This window comes from Pristis pectinata, chromosome 20 (genome assembly GCF_009764475.1).
Source record: "Pristis pectinata isolate sPriPec2 chromosome 20, sPriPec2.1.pri, whole genome shotgun sequence".
NCBI classification, from domain to species: Eukaryota; Metazoa; Chordata; class Chondrichthyes; order Rhinopristiformes; family Pristidae; genus Pristis; species Pristis pectinata.
In genome coordinates, this window is record NC_067424.1 from 24,882,197 (window position 1) to 24,903,432 (window position 21,236).

Consider the following 21,236-nt stretch of genomic DNA (forward strand, 5'->3'; position numbering starts at 1 on the left):
TACTGCTGTAGATTACATTTAGCACCAATGACTCGAGATAGATTTCTAGACATGGAAGAATTAGAAATAAAAGATGAAAACTTACAAACTGAAGCTTTGCACAAGATATGATTTTCATCTTGATAATTATTTACTTTAAATATTCAGGCATTTGGAGCCTCTAATATTCACCTTGAATATTGTCAATGTTCAACTGACTAACACCAAAATTCTTGTGTCGCATCAGATTGGCTCTAATGCTTTTCTATCTTTGCTCTGTTCCAAAAGAATTGACATTTCACATTACAAAAGAAGATTTATCAGAATAGTTCAATATCCTATCTTATCTTATCAAAGATAAGACATTTCAAATAAGACATTTCAAATACAATAGTATTTGTTCTCCTGGGAAGTAGGTCATGAGGAGGTTTCATAGTGGATAAATGTAATCTTGGCAAGTTTTGATTAGGTGAACAGGGAAAAACTGTGCTCAATGACTATAGGACACAAATGTAATGTGACTGCCAAAAGATCCTGGAGGACAGGAGAATTTCTTGCAGCAGCAAGTAGCCAATAAGGAATTGGCTAAATATTTGTAGATTAAAAGAAATGCAAAGCAATGGGGGAAAAGTGGGAGGAGGCGTGGTATAGAATGAAGTGGTTTACTCTGTAGAGAGCACCACAGATACATTCTGTTGTAACAATTCTGGATCCTATTGCCCACAATACCAAAAACTTCATCCCAATTGATAGAGCTAAGCACAACAATACATTCAATTACTTTCAATGGAACCAAGTATCAGAAGGGGAGTGAAACTCACAGCCCTGCTATATAGTACATTTAGCATTACTGCATGGATGTGATTCTATGAAATTGTTTCTGCTGTGGCGAAGTTCAAAAATATTGAGGTTAATGATCATGTTTCTTTTCCCAGATCCATTTACTTTAAAATTCCCAGACTACAAGGGTGTGAACAATATGAGAGCCCCTGAATTTACTGTGAAGTTAAAGACTCATGTTGCACCCATTGGATCTGATGTTTGCATGAGCTGTGCTGTTAAAGGGTACCCAAAGCCTAATGTGACCTGGTTCAAAAATAATATAGCTATCATGAGCAATGCAAATTTCTGGTCGACAAATGTCTGTGGGGTTTGTTCCCTTTGCATCTTTGGTGCAAGCCCAAAAGAAACTGGAGAATACATGGCCATTGCAGAGAATTCAGTTGGAAGAGCTACCTGCTCAACCAGGTTAACAATCAAAGGTAAATACAGGAATTTCTCATTTTTATTACTTATGTGTGCAGCTTAGGTGTGTGAAAGATAACATGGCAGACTCATGAGATAATGTTCACATGAATGAGTTGAGCAGTAAATGAGCTCTCTGTTTTGAATAAACCCAAAGGGTGAGGTCCTGCCACATTCAAAGAAATCTGAAAACCTAACTTATTTTGTGTAGTGGACAATGTAGAAGCAAACAATTTGATCCATGTTGAAGAGAAATGAAAGATGTAAACTGCAATTATAATAGTAGATCTTCTGCAGTATTGCTCAATTGGCTGTATGATTTTGATGTTTATCAAAGTGTTTCTGAATCTTGCTCACAATGGCAGTTTGCTCATCGTCAGAAAAGAGTGATATATCCCATTTTAATTTAAGTCAATAAGACGCATGCTGACACACCAGTACCCACTTCAAACAATTGTGAATAGGTGAGATTTATCCCACTAACTGCAAGCACAATACGCAAGGCCAGAATCAAGTATGCCTGGCACAGCCCTATCTACCTCATCCCAGACATCATTATCAACTTAGATTTTTTTCAATAGTTTAAACTGAATTTAATGCCAACCAGATACCACCACAAAGTATCATTGTTTCAGTACATCTTTAAGACCCTTCTCAGATAATTTGTTTTGGTTGCCAATTTCCTTTCGCACTTAAAATTTATATTATTACAACAACATTTTAATATACTGTTGCATGGGAATAGTAAAGCTGCAAAAAAACTGATCGTTTCACTTTGTTTTACAGAATGAAGCAGCTTTACGGAGAGCTTTGATGTTTTTAAAAAGCCAAACTGGATGGAAAAAACTTTAGGTCACATCATTACCACAGGTCATTTCTGAGTGTTATATATCAGTATGATACATTGTGAGTTGTTCATCAATTCATCTGCAAAAAACAGAAGGAAATAGGCGAGAAATAAATTGCACTAGAAGAATTGTAAAATGCGCATTCAAGCTGATCACAAAACTTTGTCTTACATTTTGTTGTGGCATCTTTTAACTAATGATTATTTTGTCAAAGTTGTTCTTTATTCCAATAAACAATACTTCATTTTCAGTAGTGTTAAGATATCAAAAATAAATTCTGTTATTAGTCACCAATGTGACTAATTCACCAATTCAAGCTGTGCACTGCCAATTCCATGATTTATCGTGTTTCTTCAAACCAGAGATATATGCAGACCTACACTGGAGAATACTTTATGATACTTTGCTGCATTAAGTAGTGAAGCTTATTGTACTTAACGGTTATAAAACCAGAAATTTATTTACCTTTGGCCATAAAACTAGCCATTTCATTTCACCATGTCACAAGGTTGAAAAGAAGGCAGTTCCTGTTAATTGGACTGTATTGCACTACTGATATTGTCCTTGCTTGTGAGAAAAGAACAAATATAAACACAAATGTGCAAAATAGTTAAAACTTATTCAGACTATAGGAAAATGTGCTTTTATGTTGTTTATTGTGGTGTGCAAATTGTTCTAAGTTAAATCTTCCAAGAGTGATCATTATTGCTAGAAATATTATTTTCACATGAATTTAAATTCTGCTGTTACACTTCAAATCTAAAGTTCTGCTTATGTTCTTAATTTCTCTTTGCCGAATCATAGAAATAAAACATTTCAACCTGCAATGTTGATATTCATGACCCATACAATACTTTAATTTTGTATTACATTTTTCTAGTATTAATAGCTTTGTGTCAAGATGATCCAAGTAACCTGTTTATTTTCTTTAGTTTCCATTAATATTCCATACAAGTGCTGTTATAATGTGATGTTATAGTCAGAGCGACTTGCATCTGGTGTGTGCCAGATGAAAGGCATGTTTATAGTTACAAATAACTCAGAAAGTTAGAGGTCAAAATTTCTGAAAATAATCAATAACTCTGAAGTGGAATAAGAATAAATAGAAACGGAAGCAGGAATAGACCATTCAGCCTATTCTTCATGGTTTTCCATTTAATAAAATTACAGCTGATTTCTTATTTCAGTGCTATTTTCCTGTGTTTACCCCATATCCCTTGATTCCATTCATTTCCAAAACTCCATCCACCTCAATATTGAATATACTCAACAACAGGCTTCATAGCCATTATAGGTGGAAAATCCCAAAGATTCATGATTTGTTGAGTGAATATTTTTTTTCTCTTATCCGTCATTAATTGCTGACTTTGAGAATGTGACGCCTGGTTCTAGATAACTTAGCCGGGGAAACAACATTTCTGCATCCATCCCATTGAACCATGTAAGATCTTCATTTGCTTCAATGAGATTGTCTCTCATTTGTCTAAACCCTGGAGAGTATAGACCCAATCTGTTTAACCTTTCCTTACAGGACAATCCTGCCCACCATTCCAAGAATCAATCTGTTTATCCTTCAGTATCGTCCCTCTGCTGCAACTGTATAATTCTATGAGTAGGGAGACCAGACCTGCACACAATATTTCAGGTACTCTATCTAATTGCAGTTGGACACATTTATTCTTGTACTCAAATCCTCTTCCAATAAAGGCCAAATGCTATTTGTGTTTCTAATTGCTTATTTTACCTGCATGTTAATTTTCAGTGATTTGTGTACAAGGACACCAACATCTCCCTTTGCACCAACGCTTTTCAATTTCTCACCATTGAAAAATCATTCAAATTCCTACTTTTTTACGTCAAAGTAAATAACATTTTCTCACATGATATTCCAGCTTTCATGTCCTCAAGCATTCACAGCCCATCTTTAACCCCTTGAAGCCTCTCTGGGTCCTCCTCACATCCCACGTTGCCACCAAATTTGTATCATCAGTAAACTTGGAGATACTTCACGAAAGGCAAATACAAATTGCAGCTGCTGGAAGTCTAAGATTAAAACAGAAAGAGCCAGAGATACTCGGCAGGTCTGTGGACACAGAAACAGAGTTAATGTTTCAAGTTAATAACCTTTCATCAGAACTCTGTTGCTCCCTCACCTACTGAGTATTTCTACCATTTTCTCTTTCTACTTTTGATATATTACACATGGTCCTCTTGAGAATTGGACTTAATTAAGTTGTTTGATGATGTGATCAAGAAGATCGATGAGGGTAAGGTGGTAGATGTGGTCTACATTGTCTGCAGTTAAGGCCTTTAATAGGGTTCCACTTCATTTAAATAATTATTTGCTCTATGATTTTACCTTCCAAAGTGGATAAACTCACATTTTGCCACATTATATTCCACATGTCAACTTCTCGCCTGTTCACTTGACATGTTTATATTCGTTTGCAAGCTCTTTGCATCACAACTTGCTAACTCACCTATTTATGTCGAAATGTTGTGTTAAATTTCTGGTTTTCCAACCCCTCTGAATGTCTCCAGAATCTAATGAATTTTGGCAGAATGCAACCAACACATTTACTATCTCTGCAGCTAGTTAAGACCCTAGCGTGCAGCCCATCAGAGCCAAGTGATCTCAGACTATAGTAGTTTGGCCTGTACTTCTCTACTGTTAGAGGTTGCTTTAAGTTTCTATTCCCTATTAATCTCCTTGATTATCTATTATTTTTATGATCAAGGACGAAACAAAATAATTATTTAGAATCTCTGCCATTTCTCTATTCACCATTATTAATTCCCAGTCTCATCCTCTAAGAAATTAACTTTAGTTAATCGCTTCCTTTTTACATACTCTGGAAACGCTTCCTGCTTGTTTTTATATTGTTTGCTAGTTTACTCTGATACTCTGTTTTTTCCAGCTGTATTCGTTTCTTTCAGTCCTTTGCAGATCACTAAAAACATCCCACTCCTCTGGCCTACCCCTGCTCTTCACTAAGTTTTGCTTTTCCTTTCCATTTAACACCATTCTTGCGCACTGATTCATTCAGCACACAGCCTGCGTTGGCAATTTTGCATTTTACATTGATTTTATTCTATTTTACTCATTGTTTCCGTTGCGATTTCAACCCGGTTTCAGCAAGGATTGAATAAGTTGTATAAGAGTTAAAACGCATGTGGAAAACTTTCTGATTTTTATTATTTGTAGCGTCACAATTCAGGTTTGTGATTGGTTCGTCTAAAGCCGGGTGTCCTCGTATGATTGGCACAAGTAGCTGTCAAACAGTGTCTTGTCTCTGATTGGACGATTCCCATGGTTCCGCCTCCTATCGACACAGAATCGGCTGTCAATCAGGTTAATTTCCAAGCCACGGGCGAAATAGTCGGAAAAGTTTTGGAGAAGTTTGTAACAATGAGAAGTCGGAAGGGGAAAAGCGGCCAGCGAGGCGAAGATAACTCTGTCCGGGCTGACAGTAAGGATGTATCCGACTCTGCCCCCGCCTCGGCCGGACTGACCATGCTGTGGGCTTTCCTGCTGCTCTTGGTGGCCGCTTGTGGGGTTGGCGGCTGGTACATTCAGCAGCAGCTCCGCACCATCGGCAGCCTGGATCAGACCATTCAAATCCTGCAGAAGAAGCTCTCTCAGCTCGAAACGATCCATTCTCAAGTCAATGAGCTGAATGAGAAGGTAAGTACCGACCTGGGGTCTCAACTCCACCCCGCCCCCCCCCCCCCCCTTGAAATTTGCAATCGTGGCAGGGAGCTAACTCTGTAGAGCAAAGCGAAAGAGTGACAAGCTGGAAAGCATATCTCGTGGAACATCTTAGAGACGATTTCTAGACAAACGTGTCCAATATCTGACCAATAAAGTAACTTCAGATACGATGTGAAAGTCCCTGCCGTTGACTTCAAAGCAGGAGTTGATTGACTATAGGATGAAAAAATGTTGAAAATACTCAGCAGGTCAGGCAGTATCTACAGAAATTGGAATACCGTTTACGTTTCAGGTGGGAAAACTTCCGACCTGAAACATTAATTGTTTCTCTTTCCACAGATGCCGCCTGACCTGCTGAAAGTTTCCAGCATAGTTTGTTTTTATCTCAGATTTTGAGCATAGAATCATTAAGCACCGAAACAGCACTTCGAGGCTAATGCTATTTTATTCCCCTCGCATTCCCATTAATTTCCTCCCCATCCACTCCTTGATTCTACCCCCCACCGACTGTAGTTATTTTTTTATTGATTGAGCATGGCATTGGGGAAAATTGAACTTAATGGGAATCAAAGGGAAAGCTTAGATCAAGTTTTTGAAAAAAACGAACTGCTGGAGGGACTCAGTGGGTCAGGCAGCACCTGTGGAGGGAAATGCACAGTCGGCGTTTCGGGTTGAGACTCTTCATCTGCGTTTCCATTAGATCAAGTCAATCATAGCATAAAGGATTTGTTTGCATCAGACTAATCTCCAAGCTGCAGGAGTTCCTTAATGCAATGTCCTAGGTCCAGTCACCTTAAGTTGCTTTGTCATTGACCTTCCCTCTGTATGGAAGAAGGTGGGAACTTCTTATCATATCATAGGGTTCAATTTTGACACTCATAGTGTCATGAAGCAGACTTGCCCTCATACAGGAAGACACGGATGTCATTCAGACCTACAGACTCGCGCAATGGTTACAGTTCAGAAGGATACCATTGAGCTCATCAGGTCTGTACTTGCACTACTTGTGTTGAACATAAAATGTTTCCTTGTGTCGTTTTGATCGACCCCTAGTACTTGATCTCTCAGCCAATGGGGACAGTGGTTCTCTATCTATCCCTCATAATTTTAAATACTTTCATCAATTCTTCTTGTAACTTTTTTCGGTTTCAATGAGATCAGCCCCGATTTCTCCAATCCATCCACATACCCAAGGTCCAACATCCTCTGGAATCATGTTGGTAAATCCCTTCTATGCCTTCCTCAAAGTACATCTTAATTGGTAATTGATTTATTATTGTCACATGTACTGAGATACAGTGAAAAACATTGTCATCCATACAGATCATTTCAAAACATAAGTATGTTGAGGTAGTACAAAGGGAAAAACAATAATAATGCAGAATATAGTGTTACAGTTGCATAGAAAGTGCAGTGTAGGTAGACAATAAGGTGCAAGGGCCATGACGATGTAGATGTGAGATCAACAGTTCATCTATATCATACAAGAGGTCCATTCAAGAGTCTTATACCAGTGGGCCTTTTGACCAATCCAGGCTGGCTTTTCTATATCCACCCATACTTGTTGAAATTACTGCTGATCCTATCCCTGCTTATTGCTTGTACTTCTCAGGTTTATCCCTGCACGATTCATTTGAAAAGAGTATAACACCTGGAATTTTCCAGTCTGTGGACACCCTCCCTGTAGATGTTTGGAAGATTGTGGCCAGCAGTTACTTCCCGTACTTTTCTCAGCAATCTGGACCAGATGATTTAACTAATTAAGTATGGCTAGCCTTTCTAGTACCACCACCCTATTGAATTTTTGCCCCACCAGAATCTCAATTGCATCTTCTTTGCTGAGACTTCATTGGCATTTTCATTGGTAAAGGCTGATGTAAATTACTCATTTAGTACCTAAAGCATGCACTCAACTTTCACAAGCACATTTTCTTCTTGGTCTCTCACTGGCCATTCCTCTCCTTTAACAACCCTTTTCCTATACACATGCCTGTAGTTTGCTGCTTTACAGTACTATACACAAGAGAGAGGGAGAAGACAAAGGGAACTGACAACTAAGGAAGATCCGGACAACATTCTTATGTAGCAGACATGCCTCTGGGTCATATCTTTCTACTTTAAAGAGTAATATATGCTACCTTGTTATTTTGGGGTTTAAAAACAAAAATAAGTGAAGGAAACTTTTACAGAAACAAAATGGACATTCACAATTGGTGCTATAAATGGAAGTTGTTCATCAGTCTTTATGGAGTTTGATGTTGTCTTCTGAATCTCTAATCATCTGGATATTGTTGTTGTTTAATTTGGAGAACAATGCTAGTAATCTGTATTTCAGAAGTGTCCTTAAACTCTGGAGTTTTGCTTACATGTGTTTCATCTGTTTAAATCAAACAATGCTGATTACAGTGTCATAGTGAACTTCCTACTTGCACATTATGACTCTAGCACCCGTAACTCTTGTTAGTGCAGCAGCACTCCAAATATTCCTTCCAATGAGCTTCACCTGGATGTATTATTTGAAGTAGTCTTGTAGTGATACTGTGCATGATATTTCATACTGGTAAGAGCATCTGCATCTTCCTCAGTTGAATATTGAGGTAAAGGTAATGGTGTCTTGCACTTTCATCCTTTGAGTCTCTATGCAGTTCATCTACACTACATCTTCATTTGCCAATCTAACACAGCTAGAAACATTTGATCCTACTCCTTGTCTTCCTGACATTGTTTCAGAGTTTTCCTCACATTCTCAATTTTGTCAGTGGACTGCGGTGAGTAAAGTGATTGTGTCACATGTTTAAATTCCATAAATATGCATGTTAATATTTGCACAAACACTACAGATTTTGCAGATGTAAAAACCAGAATGTTTGACACCACAAATCTGGCATGCATCTGTCGTAAGTTTTGAAATATAGACAGAAAATACAAGACTCAGCGTGTCATGTAGCATCTGTGTGGAGAAAAGCAGTAAACATTTCAAATCGATGGCTCTTCTTCAGAATGGGACAAAGTTAGGAAACCAACATATTCCAAGTTGCAGAGGATGTGGAAGACTGCAGAGAACAAAGGGAAACATGAGAGAGTGAAGACCCAGAGAGACTGAAATGTAAATGATAGTGCTGATGGCTGAGAGACGGTGGTGAAGTTGTCTTAGGACAGTGCATAACAAATGAAATAAAGCTGGTTATGGTATAAAGTTACTGAAATAATCACATGTGGGAAGCAGTTTAAAGTCACACAACTGGAAAGATCAATTTTAACCCCTGACTAAAGCCCAACCGCTGTATCATGATGCAATAATTTATTTTTACTTGGTGAGTCAAAGATAAGTCAAATAAATATGACAATATTGTAATGTATATTTTAAGGTCTGCTAATATTTTGGGCCAATAGATTTAACCCTTTGAGATATCAATGTTCGTCACTTGCCTAATCTAGGGATTCCTTAATTTATGAACAATCTACAAATTTTTGCTTTAGTGCCATTGACTTTTTTGACTCTGTCTTCAGCTTATTCAATTTTTCATTATAATGAATAGTGCACCACTTTCCACTCATTGGAATATACTGTGCCCAAAAAATAGTAATGCGTTTACACAGCCAAATTATGTTCAGAAAGTTGGTTTGATGAACAAGTCCCTTTTGTAAATTAAGAATTAGTTTATGGCTAATGCAAAAAGCACCTGACCTTTAAATATTAAATCCCTTCATAGAATCATAGTTATACAGCATGGAAACAGGCCCTATGGCCCAATTTGTCCATGCCAACCAAAGTTCCTTGCTGAGCTAGTCCCATTTGCCTGCATTTTGCACATATCCCTCTAAACCATTCCTATCCTTGAGCCTGTCCAAATATCATGCAATTAATTCAATGTGAAATTCAAACTAAGGTTGGTGGGACTTGAGTATCATTTTCCTGATCCCAAGCCATGATGAAATTAGTTGTTTTTGATCAGGGTCAATGCTGAACAATAACTAAGTTATTTTAAGCAAAACCTTGAACTGAAAATGATTAATGATAATAATTTCCTTTCAGCTCCCTTGTAAAATCCCAGGTGTTAACGTATGGCAGCTATGTTCTGCTCAATGTGTGTTTCTGAGTCTTTATTCTTCTTCATAAAGGCTATTTAGAGGCTTGAAAATTCCTGTTTCTAATGGATGGTGATCCATTTCAATATTCTTCACATTTGATAACAGATAGAAGCCTCAGGTTTATCACAGTCAAACACATTTGCTGGAAGTTCTTTCTTAAGACATGCACATTTCACACTTGCCCAGATTAAACTCCAATTAAATAATTATTTGCTACCTTCTACAGTCATTCTACCTTCTACCTTCCGAAGTAGATAAACTCACATTCTGTCACATTATACTTCATCTGCTGACTTCTTGCCTGTTCACTTAACGTGTCTATATTCTTTGCAAGCTCCTTGCATCACAACTTGCTAACCCACCTATTTATGTTGAAAAGTTGTGTTAAATATGTGGTCTTCTAATCTTCTGAACCTCTCCAGGATCCAGTGAATTTTGGCGGATTACAACCAACGCATTTATTATCTCTGTTGATCTTAATGTTCTTGATATGTGTATGGTTGGTTATATATTCTACATCTGCACTGCTCTAAATCCAGATTGAGATGGATTGCATTGTGGGAGCATTTCTTCCTTGAACTTTAACACCAGGGAGCTTCTGCCTTCTTCCCTGTTGCTTTACATTGTTGCAGTGCCAATTTCAGAGGTTTTCTTTGGAACAGCAGTGGATCTTGCTGCATTAAATTTCTAAGCGGTGCAGTTACATCTGACAGGTGTGGAAGAAACATTTTCACATATTGAATAAGTTCAAGTAGTTTCTGGATCCCTGAATCAGTTTGGGTTTGCATTTCCAAAACTATAAGCCTCGTGGATGCACACGGAATCCTCCTACACTAGAAGTATATCCAATAAAAGGTGCTGCTTGTCGACAAGTTTAATTTTTTTCCATGTCTAACATCACTCAATGATTCTTCAATCTTTTTTGATATTTGAAGCAATTCTCCAAAACCAGCTGTTTCAAATGATCAATAATTACCCATGTCCTATAGTGATTCCATTAGGTAATGCATTTTTCTGTCAACAAGCTTGTACTGATTGGCATATGCTTCTAGATGTATCATCTAAAAGGGATGAGAATTGTTGTAAGAAGTAATGTCAATTCATCACTACACCTTTTCACTGGGATGCTTGCCAAAACCCATTTTCAACATTAGACATTATTAGTTTAAAGTCCATGCATTTCTGCCTCTATATGAATAACCCCACCTGCATCCTATTCAGCACACAGCTTGTTTCCAATAGTCCATTAAAATATCTTGCTGACTGTTAGGAAGCTTCTGGTATATTCCCAACAAGGTGAGTGTACCCTTTTTGTTCCTAAGCTCTATCCAAAAGGCCTTATTTGAAGAAACTTCCAGTATGTCCTCTCTTCATTGCAGTAATGGACTCCTTAATCAATATTGCAATGTCACTTCTTTTGCATCCCCATCTCAGAAGATTTTATACCCTGTTGAGTTGCCAGTCCTGCTCTTCTTTCAACCATAATTTCTTTCAATCATATTCTTATGTGCTGATCAACACTGTACATCCATTTACCTTGCAAGTTGTCATGATTTTGAATGACCCGCAGGCAAATCGGAGCCGCAAATGTATAGGTCTTTATTCAGCTCAAGTAGACACAGGGATTTTGGTGGAAGAATCTCCCTGAATGCAAAGTACATTGAGGTTTTATCCTCTTTAAGCACAAAGATAACAGAGGTGATTGATTACAATTTCTACAGTTACAATTGCATAGTGTACTTCAATGTTTTGGTTCCATAGAATTACATGTTCACAGAAGGAGCACATCTTAACTGACAAGACCGTCACACCCATCTCTGTTCTGCCTTCTAAACTGACTTAATTTTCATTCTGTATTTGACTACACCTTCCCTCGCCCCCACCCAACCCACTCCCCTCCCCAACTGTGCATCTACTCTGTGCAGGTCCCACCCCCTCCAGAACCAGTCCAATGATCCAGAAACCTAAAACCTTCCCTCCTGCACAATCTTTTAGCCGTGTATTCATCTGACCTATAAAAGATAAAATAACGAGTTTACAATGAAAGGATGGCTTGCACTTACTCAACGCCTTTCATGTACTTAGAGACGTCTGAAGTTTAATCACGGTAGTAACACAAGAAGTTGTGAAGCTCCAGGGGTCTGCTACTTCACATACAAGGAAGAAAGGAAAAATAATAAGTCAAATCGTATGGCCCGGACATGCCACCCTACCATGGGCACCCTAACTTGGTATGGACATATGGATCCAATTGTCATTGGCATCCCAGTCCCAGAGGGGTCAATGAAACATTGCGAAGACTCAGCAGTGGCGCTGGCTGAAGCCCCACTCTGAGGATGTTTGATAGCTTGCAGTCTGTTGAAGGCATTTGGACAGTTTTTAAATGTCTCTAGCTCTTCAAATATTAAAAAAGTTAGTTACTAAAAGTTTTTAAAAAAGCATCTAAAATGCATGAAAATTCCAACATATTGAAAAGTATTAAAATCATACAAGAACTTACCTTTTTCCTACAGGGTTAAATGAATAGGTTGCAATTTGTACACCTTTCCTGCTTGGCATAAAGCTGAAGCCTGGATGTGAAAGGTACTTGGACCCTGGACTCGATGAGTCAGCACTTACCCCACTGGACTCTTAGATCCAGTCATGGATCTCCAGCGGAAATCCAAGGCATATGGAATATTGAACGGCTGATAGGTGGCAGTTCATATTCATGGAATCATGAACTAAGATAGAGCTGTCCCTCAGGAACTCCTGGTAAGCAAGTTTCATCCCAATAAAATCACTTGCCAGTGACTCAATGACTTGCATTTAGGGTGTGCATGCCCTGAATCTCCAACGAGAAGATGGAGATCCTTTTTGCTGTTAATAGAGTCTCACGTAATTCTGTTGTTCCCAGATGCATGGATAGCTTGGGACCATTGCTATAATGAAGAAGTGAAATGGAAAACATACTATTCAGCCACAAAATTATGTTTTGCCTTTATTTCCCTGCTAGTTCTCTGCAGGTTTCCTTGAAGCTGGTTTGAATTTTAATCACTTGAGGGTCGACAATAAATGAGGTTAAGGAAAACTGAGAAAGACCAATTTATAAATACTTTGCTATATTGGTTATTTTTGAGAAATACATTGAGAATCATTGAGAAATTAAAAAGTAAATGAAGCGAATGTACAAAGTGGAAAAATATTCTACTTTTCGTCATAGTCTGTGCCTCCTCTATGGAGAACAAATAAGCTTAGTAAACTCATTTGTATTATTTCCCTCCTCTGAAAAAGATATTTCTCCTTTTATTTCAGTTGTTGATCACAGAAGCTCACGAACAAAGGTTGCAAGATCTCGAGGTTACATGGGCTGATTCTAAAAGGAAAATGGAAATGACAACGGAGGCCGTGGCACAGATTGAGTCCGCTAACCTAAATAGTAAGGTGGCTGTGCTCCAGTCAGAAATGGGTAAAAGCCTGAGTGAGCTCAGGAAGGACTTGCTGACAAAGAGTGACCTGGAGCATCTGGAGGATATGGTCGAAGTTCTTCGAGAAGTTGAGTTTGCACGGGCAGAGCAGGAGGTTGCAAGTATGAAGGCTACAACCTCCAAACTTGAAGAAAGTGTATATTCACTTTCTGCTTCATTTCCAGCTTTAACAAATCGAGTTGCAAGCCTAGAGGCAGAAAGGCAGGACCTTCAGTCTCTTCAGCGAAGTGCTGAGGACATCAACACAGTCAAAGAGTTAATGGACCATAGTCTTCCCTCCCTCTCCAATGGTGTGATTGCATTGTCAAAACAAGTAAACCAGACTACCCAGGTGACTGATGTTATTCAGTCACAGTTAGCTCAGCATAGCAAAGAATTATCAGCACTGAAAGACTATGCATCTGATCAGCAAGTTGAGCACCTGTCCAGAAAAGAGGAACTGGAAAACATCAGGTTTATAAATGGTTTTTGCCTGCAGGATTGGAAAATTGTGATTGAATATACTCAAAAGTGAAATATAATGTTAAGAAGGAATATGGCACTGATGCTTAGTGCTTTTGATGTATTTGATATTTTTGGATGCATTTGAGATTTTTTCGTTCTGCATAAAATGAGTACTGCTCAGGTAATGTCTTATTCCTTGCTGTCTCCATTCCAGGAAAATGGCCAATCAGTTGCAAATGGAGAAGATCTCTATGGAAGAGCTGGAAAATGCTGTTCGAAGCACAATAACCAGTGATATCAGCGAGCTGCAAAGGAGAACTAGCAAAATGGATGAAGTACTAGCCACTCTGCAAAATTATGTCACAAAGGTAACCCACTCCCCCCACCAAAAAAAGTTCAGCTTCTCAATTTGATCAGTTCTGATTAAAAACCTATTTCAAATTTGTCAGCATGTTTATTTTGGTACTGCTTTGGAATCACTGATCTTCAGTTGACTATTATCTGATCCAGGCTACATTGATTATCTTTGGTGCAGTACAAAGTAAGCCAACTGAAACTGAGCCAACCTGGACTTTTTGTATCCTAATTCTTAAAGCATTTTGGATCAATGACTGAAAAACAAGTTGTGTGCACCTACTTAACTGGTAGTGGTCACCTCAAGAATTGTTCATAAATTGGTTGAGAAATATAATCCCATAGTAACCAAAATGCCACAGTATTTAAAAGTTGATACTTTGCCTAGTTATTTCAAACAGTGGAAGTGGTATTTGATCATTAGATTCTGACAACCAATCTTCCAAATTAATTCAAATTTATATCTCTTCTCAAAATACCAATTCTTTTCTACGGAGCATGCATGTCTGCAGTTCACCAATACTGATTTGAATGCTGTAGATTCAGATCAGTGAGGCGTGTCTTGCTTTACATTTGACAGGTAGTCTCAGAAAAAGCAGAAAGTACCATGTGGTGACTATAATTTCCAAACTTGTAATTTGATAGATGGCAATGATTTGGTATTTTCTTGAATTTTAATGTTATAAAAAGGGATTGAAATATGGTCCTTGATCAGTAGTTTCAAAAAACTTGGTATTGTAGCACTGAGCATCACATTCCTCTTTCAAAATTCAGTTCCATTGATGTCAGTAGAACTAATTCTAAGTAGCAGGGCACATTACCTAGCCACTATTACATTGCATATTTGACACAACCCATAAATTTATTCTTTAGAAATTATTTTCTGAAATGGAATTCTTATTCTTTGTTTTAACTTGAAAACCCGTACTTTGAAGTTCGAATGTGTGAGGGTGGAGATTTGTATGTCGTATTAATTTCAGAGAGGCTTTCATTGTGAGAAACTCCTGGTTTGATTCAACAATGTGTTTTTAAAAAATAAATCATCCTTCTGTTCTTAAGCTCACTGGAATAGGTATTCACTTCCTGGTTCTTCACAAGTCAATGGACAAACTGCCTCAAGGCAGTTTTAATAGTAGAGGCCATCGCATCTAACTGCGTGATGGAATTCTTCACTGCTTGTTTGTTGTCCTTTTTGCTTTGGCTCTAGGTCTCTCATTGAAGTTTTGGGTCTGTTCCATCAGTTTTTCCATCATTTCGATGAACTATTTGGAGGGTCTCAAACTTTTTTGAAGTAATTTTTCGGGTTCTTTGAGACAACATAATAGCATAGTAATCAATCTACGAAGAAGAATTTGGTTGATGTGTTTGAAGCTTTGAGTTCAGCCAACTTATTTCAATGAGAATTCTATTAGTAAGGAATGCATAATCAATGATCAATAATCAGCATTTAAAATTCATCTTTAAGAAATGTAATTGTATGGAATTCACATAGATTTTTAAATTTTTTTAAAATGTGATTCCCTGGAACTTTTATTTCCATGCCAGTGTTAATAACAGGGATTTGCCAACTTCCCCTTGAAAATCCCAGTTCCCAACACTGGCATAGGCTTAATCTATTGGTAGCACCTGCCCCCACCCTCCTGCTGCCAACTGGCTCTATGCTACATGGAGTGCAACTGGGCAGTGCAAACCTCTGCAGACTTTCTAGCTCTCAGACTGGGAAGTTTGCCCTCTGAGCTTAGTCCTAGCGCAGCAGCACCCATTAAAGTAACTGGGGAGTGTAGGTTGCTGACGAAAAGCAAGTAGATGTTGATGACGTCTGTTGTTTTGTATTTGGTTTTTAATGTTCTTAACACTATTATAAAACAAGGAGCTTTGAACAAATTCATTCTTCCATTCACTATATTATCTTCTCAGTAAACCTGGCACTCTCTAGTGTGCTTAGAATGAATTTACTTGGTTAATGTAATCTGGCATTATATGGGTTTGATAGACTGTTTGAATGGCTTCAGTGCACATTATTAAACAACACACAATATAAGGGCAAAACTGCAAAGCAAAGGTTTTTTTTTCCAAATAAAAACAATACAGACATTGCAGTAAACTATGTGTTTTCACATTGCATGTCTTTTTGTGGATTTTTTTTGTTGTACAGGACACACGTCATATTACAGCAACTGCATTTAGATGCATATTTCAGTGATTCACTGCCAGGATTGAGATTCCTCCCACTGACAACGAAGATGACTCTGTCCAAATGTGTTTGTGCAGGCATGTGGAACATTTTCCATTTGAGTCCAAGCCAACCACAATCTGAGTTTTTAATTTTCTTTAGCTTTCACATGAACTGTGCAAGTTATGCCATGGTTGGTTTCACTCCGGACCTGAATAGGATGAGACAAGATAAATAGGACTTTCAGACACTTGCGATCTTTGCTGATTTTACTAAAACCCTCTAGATCAGCATCTAATTTCACTCAAACTTCATTGGCTCTCTTTTTCTATGACTTTAACCACAATGGAAATAAGCTGTGGACTTGCATGTTAATTAGAACATTTCTTGGCAGTGATGCTGCAATATCAAATAACGGCCCCTCAAGCTACATAGCAACAGCATAATGTTGGAATTGTAGAAGTTAAGATGAACTATTAAAATCTAAAGAGGAAATTACTAAAGAAAACTGAAATGACTGTGTATAATATAACTAATAACTATTTAAACAAATCACACTCATGCTAATGATGACAAATCAGAAACCTTTTGCATCATCACTAGGTCATGCAGCCTTGAAATGTACAGTGCCACATGTATAATATCTTGGCCTCTAAACATGTTAGCATATTCAAAAAAAGTAATCATGGAAGTGAGAGCAGAAGAAAATAGCACAGGTTGTGAGTAATGATTATTGCATGCAAGTTCTTCCAAACTAAATGTATTGAAGCATTTATATTCTCTCTCTCTTAAGGTTGAAAGTAATGGGGCCAATCAAAATAAGCAATTAGCAGATGCATTGAATCAAACATCTCATACTCTGCAAAAAAACTTGGGAAAAATTGAAACAAATCTCAAGAGGACTGTAGAGCAATGTAAGTATTGCCACATCACAGAGTATAATGAGTGCTACTAGCCATAAGTAATCCATTTATCTCATTTTTTCACCTTGGTTTTAAGTAAAAATCTCTGCTAATTTTCTCCTGCTGAAAATACATTCAACGTGGATCCATGGTTCCATTTTCCCTTCACTACCTTATCTACATGCTTATTTTTTATGTGTGGATCTTTGATAACCTATTCAACTCACATGACTTTAGTTTTGTTCTCATTCCCACCATCTATTCAGTTTTTTTCCATTATGACATAATTCAGAGGCTGTGAGGGCAGTTGTAACAACCAAACATTGCACTGCCTGTGCTCAACTATCAGCACAAGAGTTGATTTTTTTTTTGTTTGGCACATGTGGGGAGCTCCTCTTAAGTCACTGGGGGAGCTTGCATTTGTGATTTTTCAAATGAAACTGTCTCATCCACACTGCTCTCTAACAAATTGAGATTCTTTTTAAATTAAGTGATTTTAATTGCACAGAAAATTAGATGAAAAAATATTTTTCCTAATAGGGAGTATAATTATATTGTCGCTTTTGTAGCAGAACTGAGGTGATGCTTTCAGAAGAGGGGACAACACTTAAGTGGCTGAAAATAATGCATAGCACTTATGTTTTAAACAGGTCTGTCAGGAGAAGTAAGAACTTTCTGTGAAACTTTAGAGAATTGTGCTTGGCCGCACATTCGGGAAGTTAACTTTCCTCATCGCATATTGAAGGATCCAGTAATAATGCTGAGCTTAGCTGAAATCAGCTCGGTTGATTCGGTTGGAGTAACAGTGAAAGCTATTGATGTTACAGACTCTGGTTTTAAGATCCAAATTAATAGTATTGGTAATTATAATCTGTCAACTGTGAGAGTCAACTGGATGCTCTGCGCATAGTTGAAGTGACTTGCAAAAATCCCTACGAAATGTCAATTATATAGGAAAAAAACAAGAGAAACAACCATGGCTTTCAATGTAAGATAGTAACACTGCTCTATCAGAGCTCATTGAGCTAATTCAACACTAAAGCAGTTAATTTGTTTGGAATTAATTATTCCAATATATTATGAGTTTCTCCATGTGCAGATGGACCCATTGTTTGATATCAAAGCTGTAGATGTGTCACATTTGAGAGGAAATGGCAGTTCAGAGACCAGTACATACAACTATATAGATAAGAAAAAAATAACACAACTGTACCAACTATGAATTACTTCCAAGATTCATTTTGGGTTGACGAGCCAATAAAATGGTCAGTGAGTAAAATCGGATGCCACAGAGTGAGACACCTTCACTTGAAAGGAACTATGTATGCTGAGTGATCTTGTGTTTATTGATAGTCAACTTATTTTTGAGTACTGAAGTAAATTGAAATTACAATGCAAAGTAAGCGAACAGTGTTTTCATTCCCTCAGAATTACTGCTGGAACTTTTGATTGTATTGTGGGGCACAAAAATGAACAATATCATAATAGGATATTTTTTAGTAGATGTATTTGTTCATGAGATGAAAACATTATTTGCATTTATTGCCCTTCCCTAATTGTCACTGAACTGAGAAATTGGCCCCTTTGTTATACCTGGAGTCGCATGTGGACCAAACGGCATAAGAATTTCCTCCTCTGAAAAATATCAGTGAATCAGATAGGTTTTTGAGATAATCCAGCAGTTTATTTAGATTTCAGTAAAAATTAATTACTCATTTCTAAATCCCCAAGGTTGCCAAAGTGGTAGTTGAACTTGTCCAACACTCTGGCTGTTAGTCCAGTATCATTGCTTCAGTGGTATCATGTCTTACATATACTGTACCTGCGTGGCATTTACCAGCTTGTGCTCCCATGACCCTTGATACATTTACTCAACAAAAATCCATCTCTATTTTGAACCTTTCAATTGGCTCAACATCCAAAGCTCTTTTAGGGATCAGGTTCCAGATTTCTACAGCTTTTGCTTGAAATATTTTTTCTACCTTTGCTCAATAATATTCCCTCTAAGTTTATGTGTGTCCCTCTTCTCAACTCTCCTGCCAGAAGAAATCAGATTTAGGGAAACCTTGATCAGATCATCCCATAAGTATGTCATATTTCAGGAAATAGCAGTAGTTTATGCAACAGTCCAAAATAAACTAGCCATCTGTATCATGGTGAAAATGCACCTGCTCTAAAACCACTTCATTGTTCTTTATAGTGCACAAAATGAATGCATTACTCCAAGTACGATTTGACCAAGGCTCTCCACAGTTGAAGTATAACTTCCTTCCCTGTGCATTCCAATCCACTTGAGCTAAAGGCCAGTATCCCATTACTCATTTTGATTGTTTTTTGCCATGTTATTTGCTCTTAGGAAATTGACACCCCAAGTTCCTTGTTTCTTCCACTTAAAAAAAAAATACATTATATTAGCCACCTTGCATAAAGAATGCAGGACTTCTATTGAATTTATTTTGCCCACTTACTTAATATTTGTCCCTTTGCAACTTTCTGCAACCATCTGCTTTCCTGAGTTGGCACCATCTTTAGACTTTGATATGCCCAATTCTATTAATAAACATGGTAAAAAATCAAAGCCTCAGAACACATCCATGGCAACACGACTTGTCACGTTCTGCAGGTTATTGTCCATGCATCCTCCACCTGCTGCCCCATCAAGTCTATTTGTAACAAAGGTTTAAAGGTTGCCTCAGTTTTTGCTACTATAAGTAGTTTGTCCTTTCAAATCTGCACTATTATTTAAGCATTATTTTACATTAAGAGCAGCAGTTTTGAAAGCTTTGTATTTTGATCAGTATAATCCATACTTCTAAAAGGTGTAGTACTATGATTTCTATGATACCTATGATTTGATCAGAAGTCTGTTGATCAGCACTGACAGGGCATAACACACTTTGTATAGGTATTTAATCCCCTCTAATTACCTATGGTGAATTTAGTTTGTCCTCTTTTGATTTTACATTTATTATTCTGAAGATGAATGGACAAAGGAATGTGACTGAATTATTTTTTTTCTGTATTTAAAATTTAAATAAACAATTCTCTAAATTTTGAAAGCATAATTTATTTGCCTACTTTTCAGTATTCAAATCAATGTTTAACAATAGTTTTTGAATTTCAAAATAGCTAAGATGATTAATGTTTTTACATATAATATGGTAATCCTTTTGTAATATTCCATAGTACTGTACTGTGATCTAGCTTTTCTCCTGCTTGTATTTTACAGTTGTATAATTAACTGAAATGATGGCCGTCAACCAAAAGTACCTTATTTTAGTGTGATTAAACTCTAATAAGGAGAACAACAGAGTTGGGAAGAACATTTTTTTTTATTTGATACATCTGTGCCAAAGCCACTTTGTGTAAGCAGCCCATGCACATGTTTCATAACAAGAACCACTTTTCATGTGATTTGTCATTAACTAGAGACATATCATTACATACAATTGGGGCAATAAACCCCGACAGTGATATCTTAGTTATCTAGCAGTAACTAGTATTGATCAGCTAGAACTCTCATCTCCACTCACAAGGCCTTGAAGTTGGAAAACCTGTACAAATAAGTTGTTCAAATTCTAATGAGTTGATTTGTTTGTCTAGTTTTGGCTTTAAGTGAAAGGAATGAATTATCTTCCACAGTTAAAGAAGGTTCACGTGTTGTCCTTCTTGGGAAGATTATAGCACTGTCCTATGTTTTCAGATATCTGTGATTGATAGAGATGGGAATAAAACAAATTTGCAAGTAGCCTTGCATTAGAAAACTCCTACAAATTTAATACCATCCAGTGGTTGCACAGTTGACCAGAGTTCTGGAAATTATTTAAGTCTAGTGATTATATTTTTGGAGTGTGTGCTCTTGTGCACACTCTGAAATAAGATATTTTTGGTTGACGGCCATAATTTCAGTTAATTATACAACTGAAAGATGATAGCACTGATTATACAATTGATAGATATCGGGGGTTACCTGACAGAGCTGTATAAGATCATGAAGGGCATAGATGGGGTGAAAGCGCA

The 21,236-nt window shown here is 37.4% G+C and overlaps 2 protein-coding genes across 2 annotated transcripts in view; both read left to right on the top strand.

The window, feature by feature from the left end:
• Positions 1-5,369, top strand: part of LOC127581042 (immunoglobulin-like and fibronectin type III domain-containing protein 1) — a 44,673-nt gene extending 39,304 nt beyond the window's left edge. Inside the window, exons 21-22 of the mRNA XM_052035100.1 lie at positions 915-1,241; positions 5,278-5,369. Coding sequence (XP_051891060.1) covers positions 915-1,241; positions 5,278-5,369 — 419 coding nt within the window. The remainder of the gene's footprint in view (positions 1-914; positions 1,242-5,277) is intronic.
• A 4-nt stretch (positions 5,370-5,373) lies between these two features.
• LOC127580925 (putative protein tag-278) lies at positions 5,374-20,277 on the top strand. Its single transcript, XM_052034901.1, has 5 exons — positions 5,374-5,757; positions 13,171-13,796; positions 14,002-14,155; positions 17,108-17,228; positions 17,867-20,277. The coding sequence occupies exons 1-5, from the start codon at positions 5,383-5,385 to the stop codon at positions 18,124-18,126; spliced, it is 1,536 nt and encodes a 511-aa protein (XP_051890861.1). The 5' UTR covers positions 5,374-5,382; the 3' UTR covers positions 18,127-20,277.
• Positions 20,278-21,236: the final 959 nt, after the last annotated feature.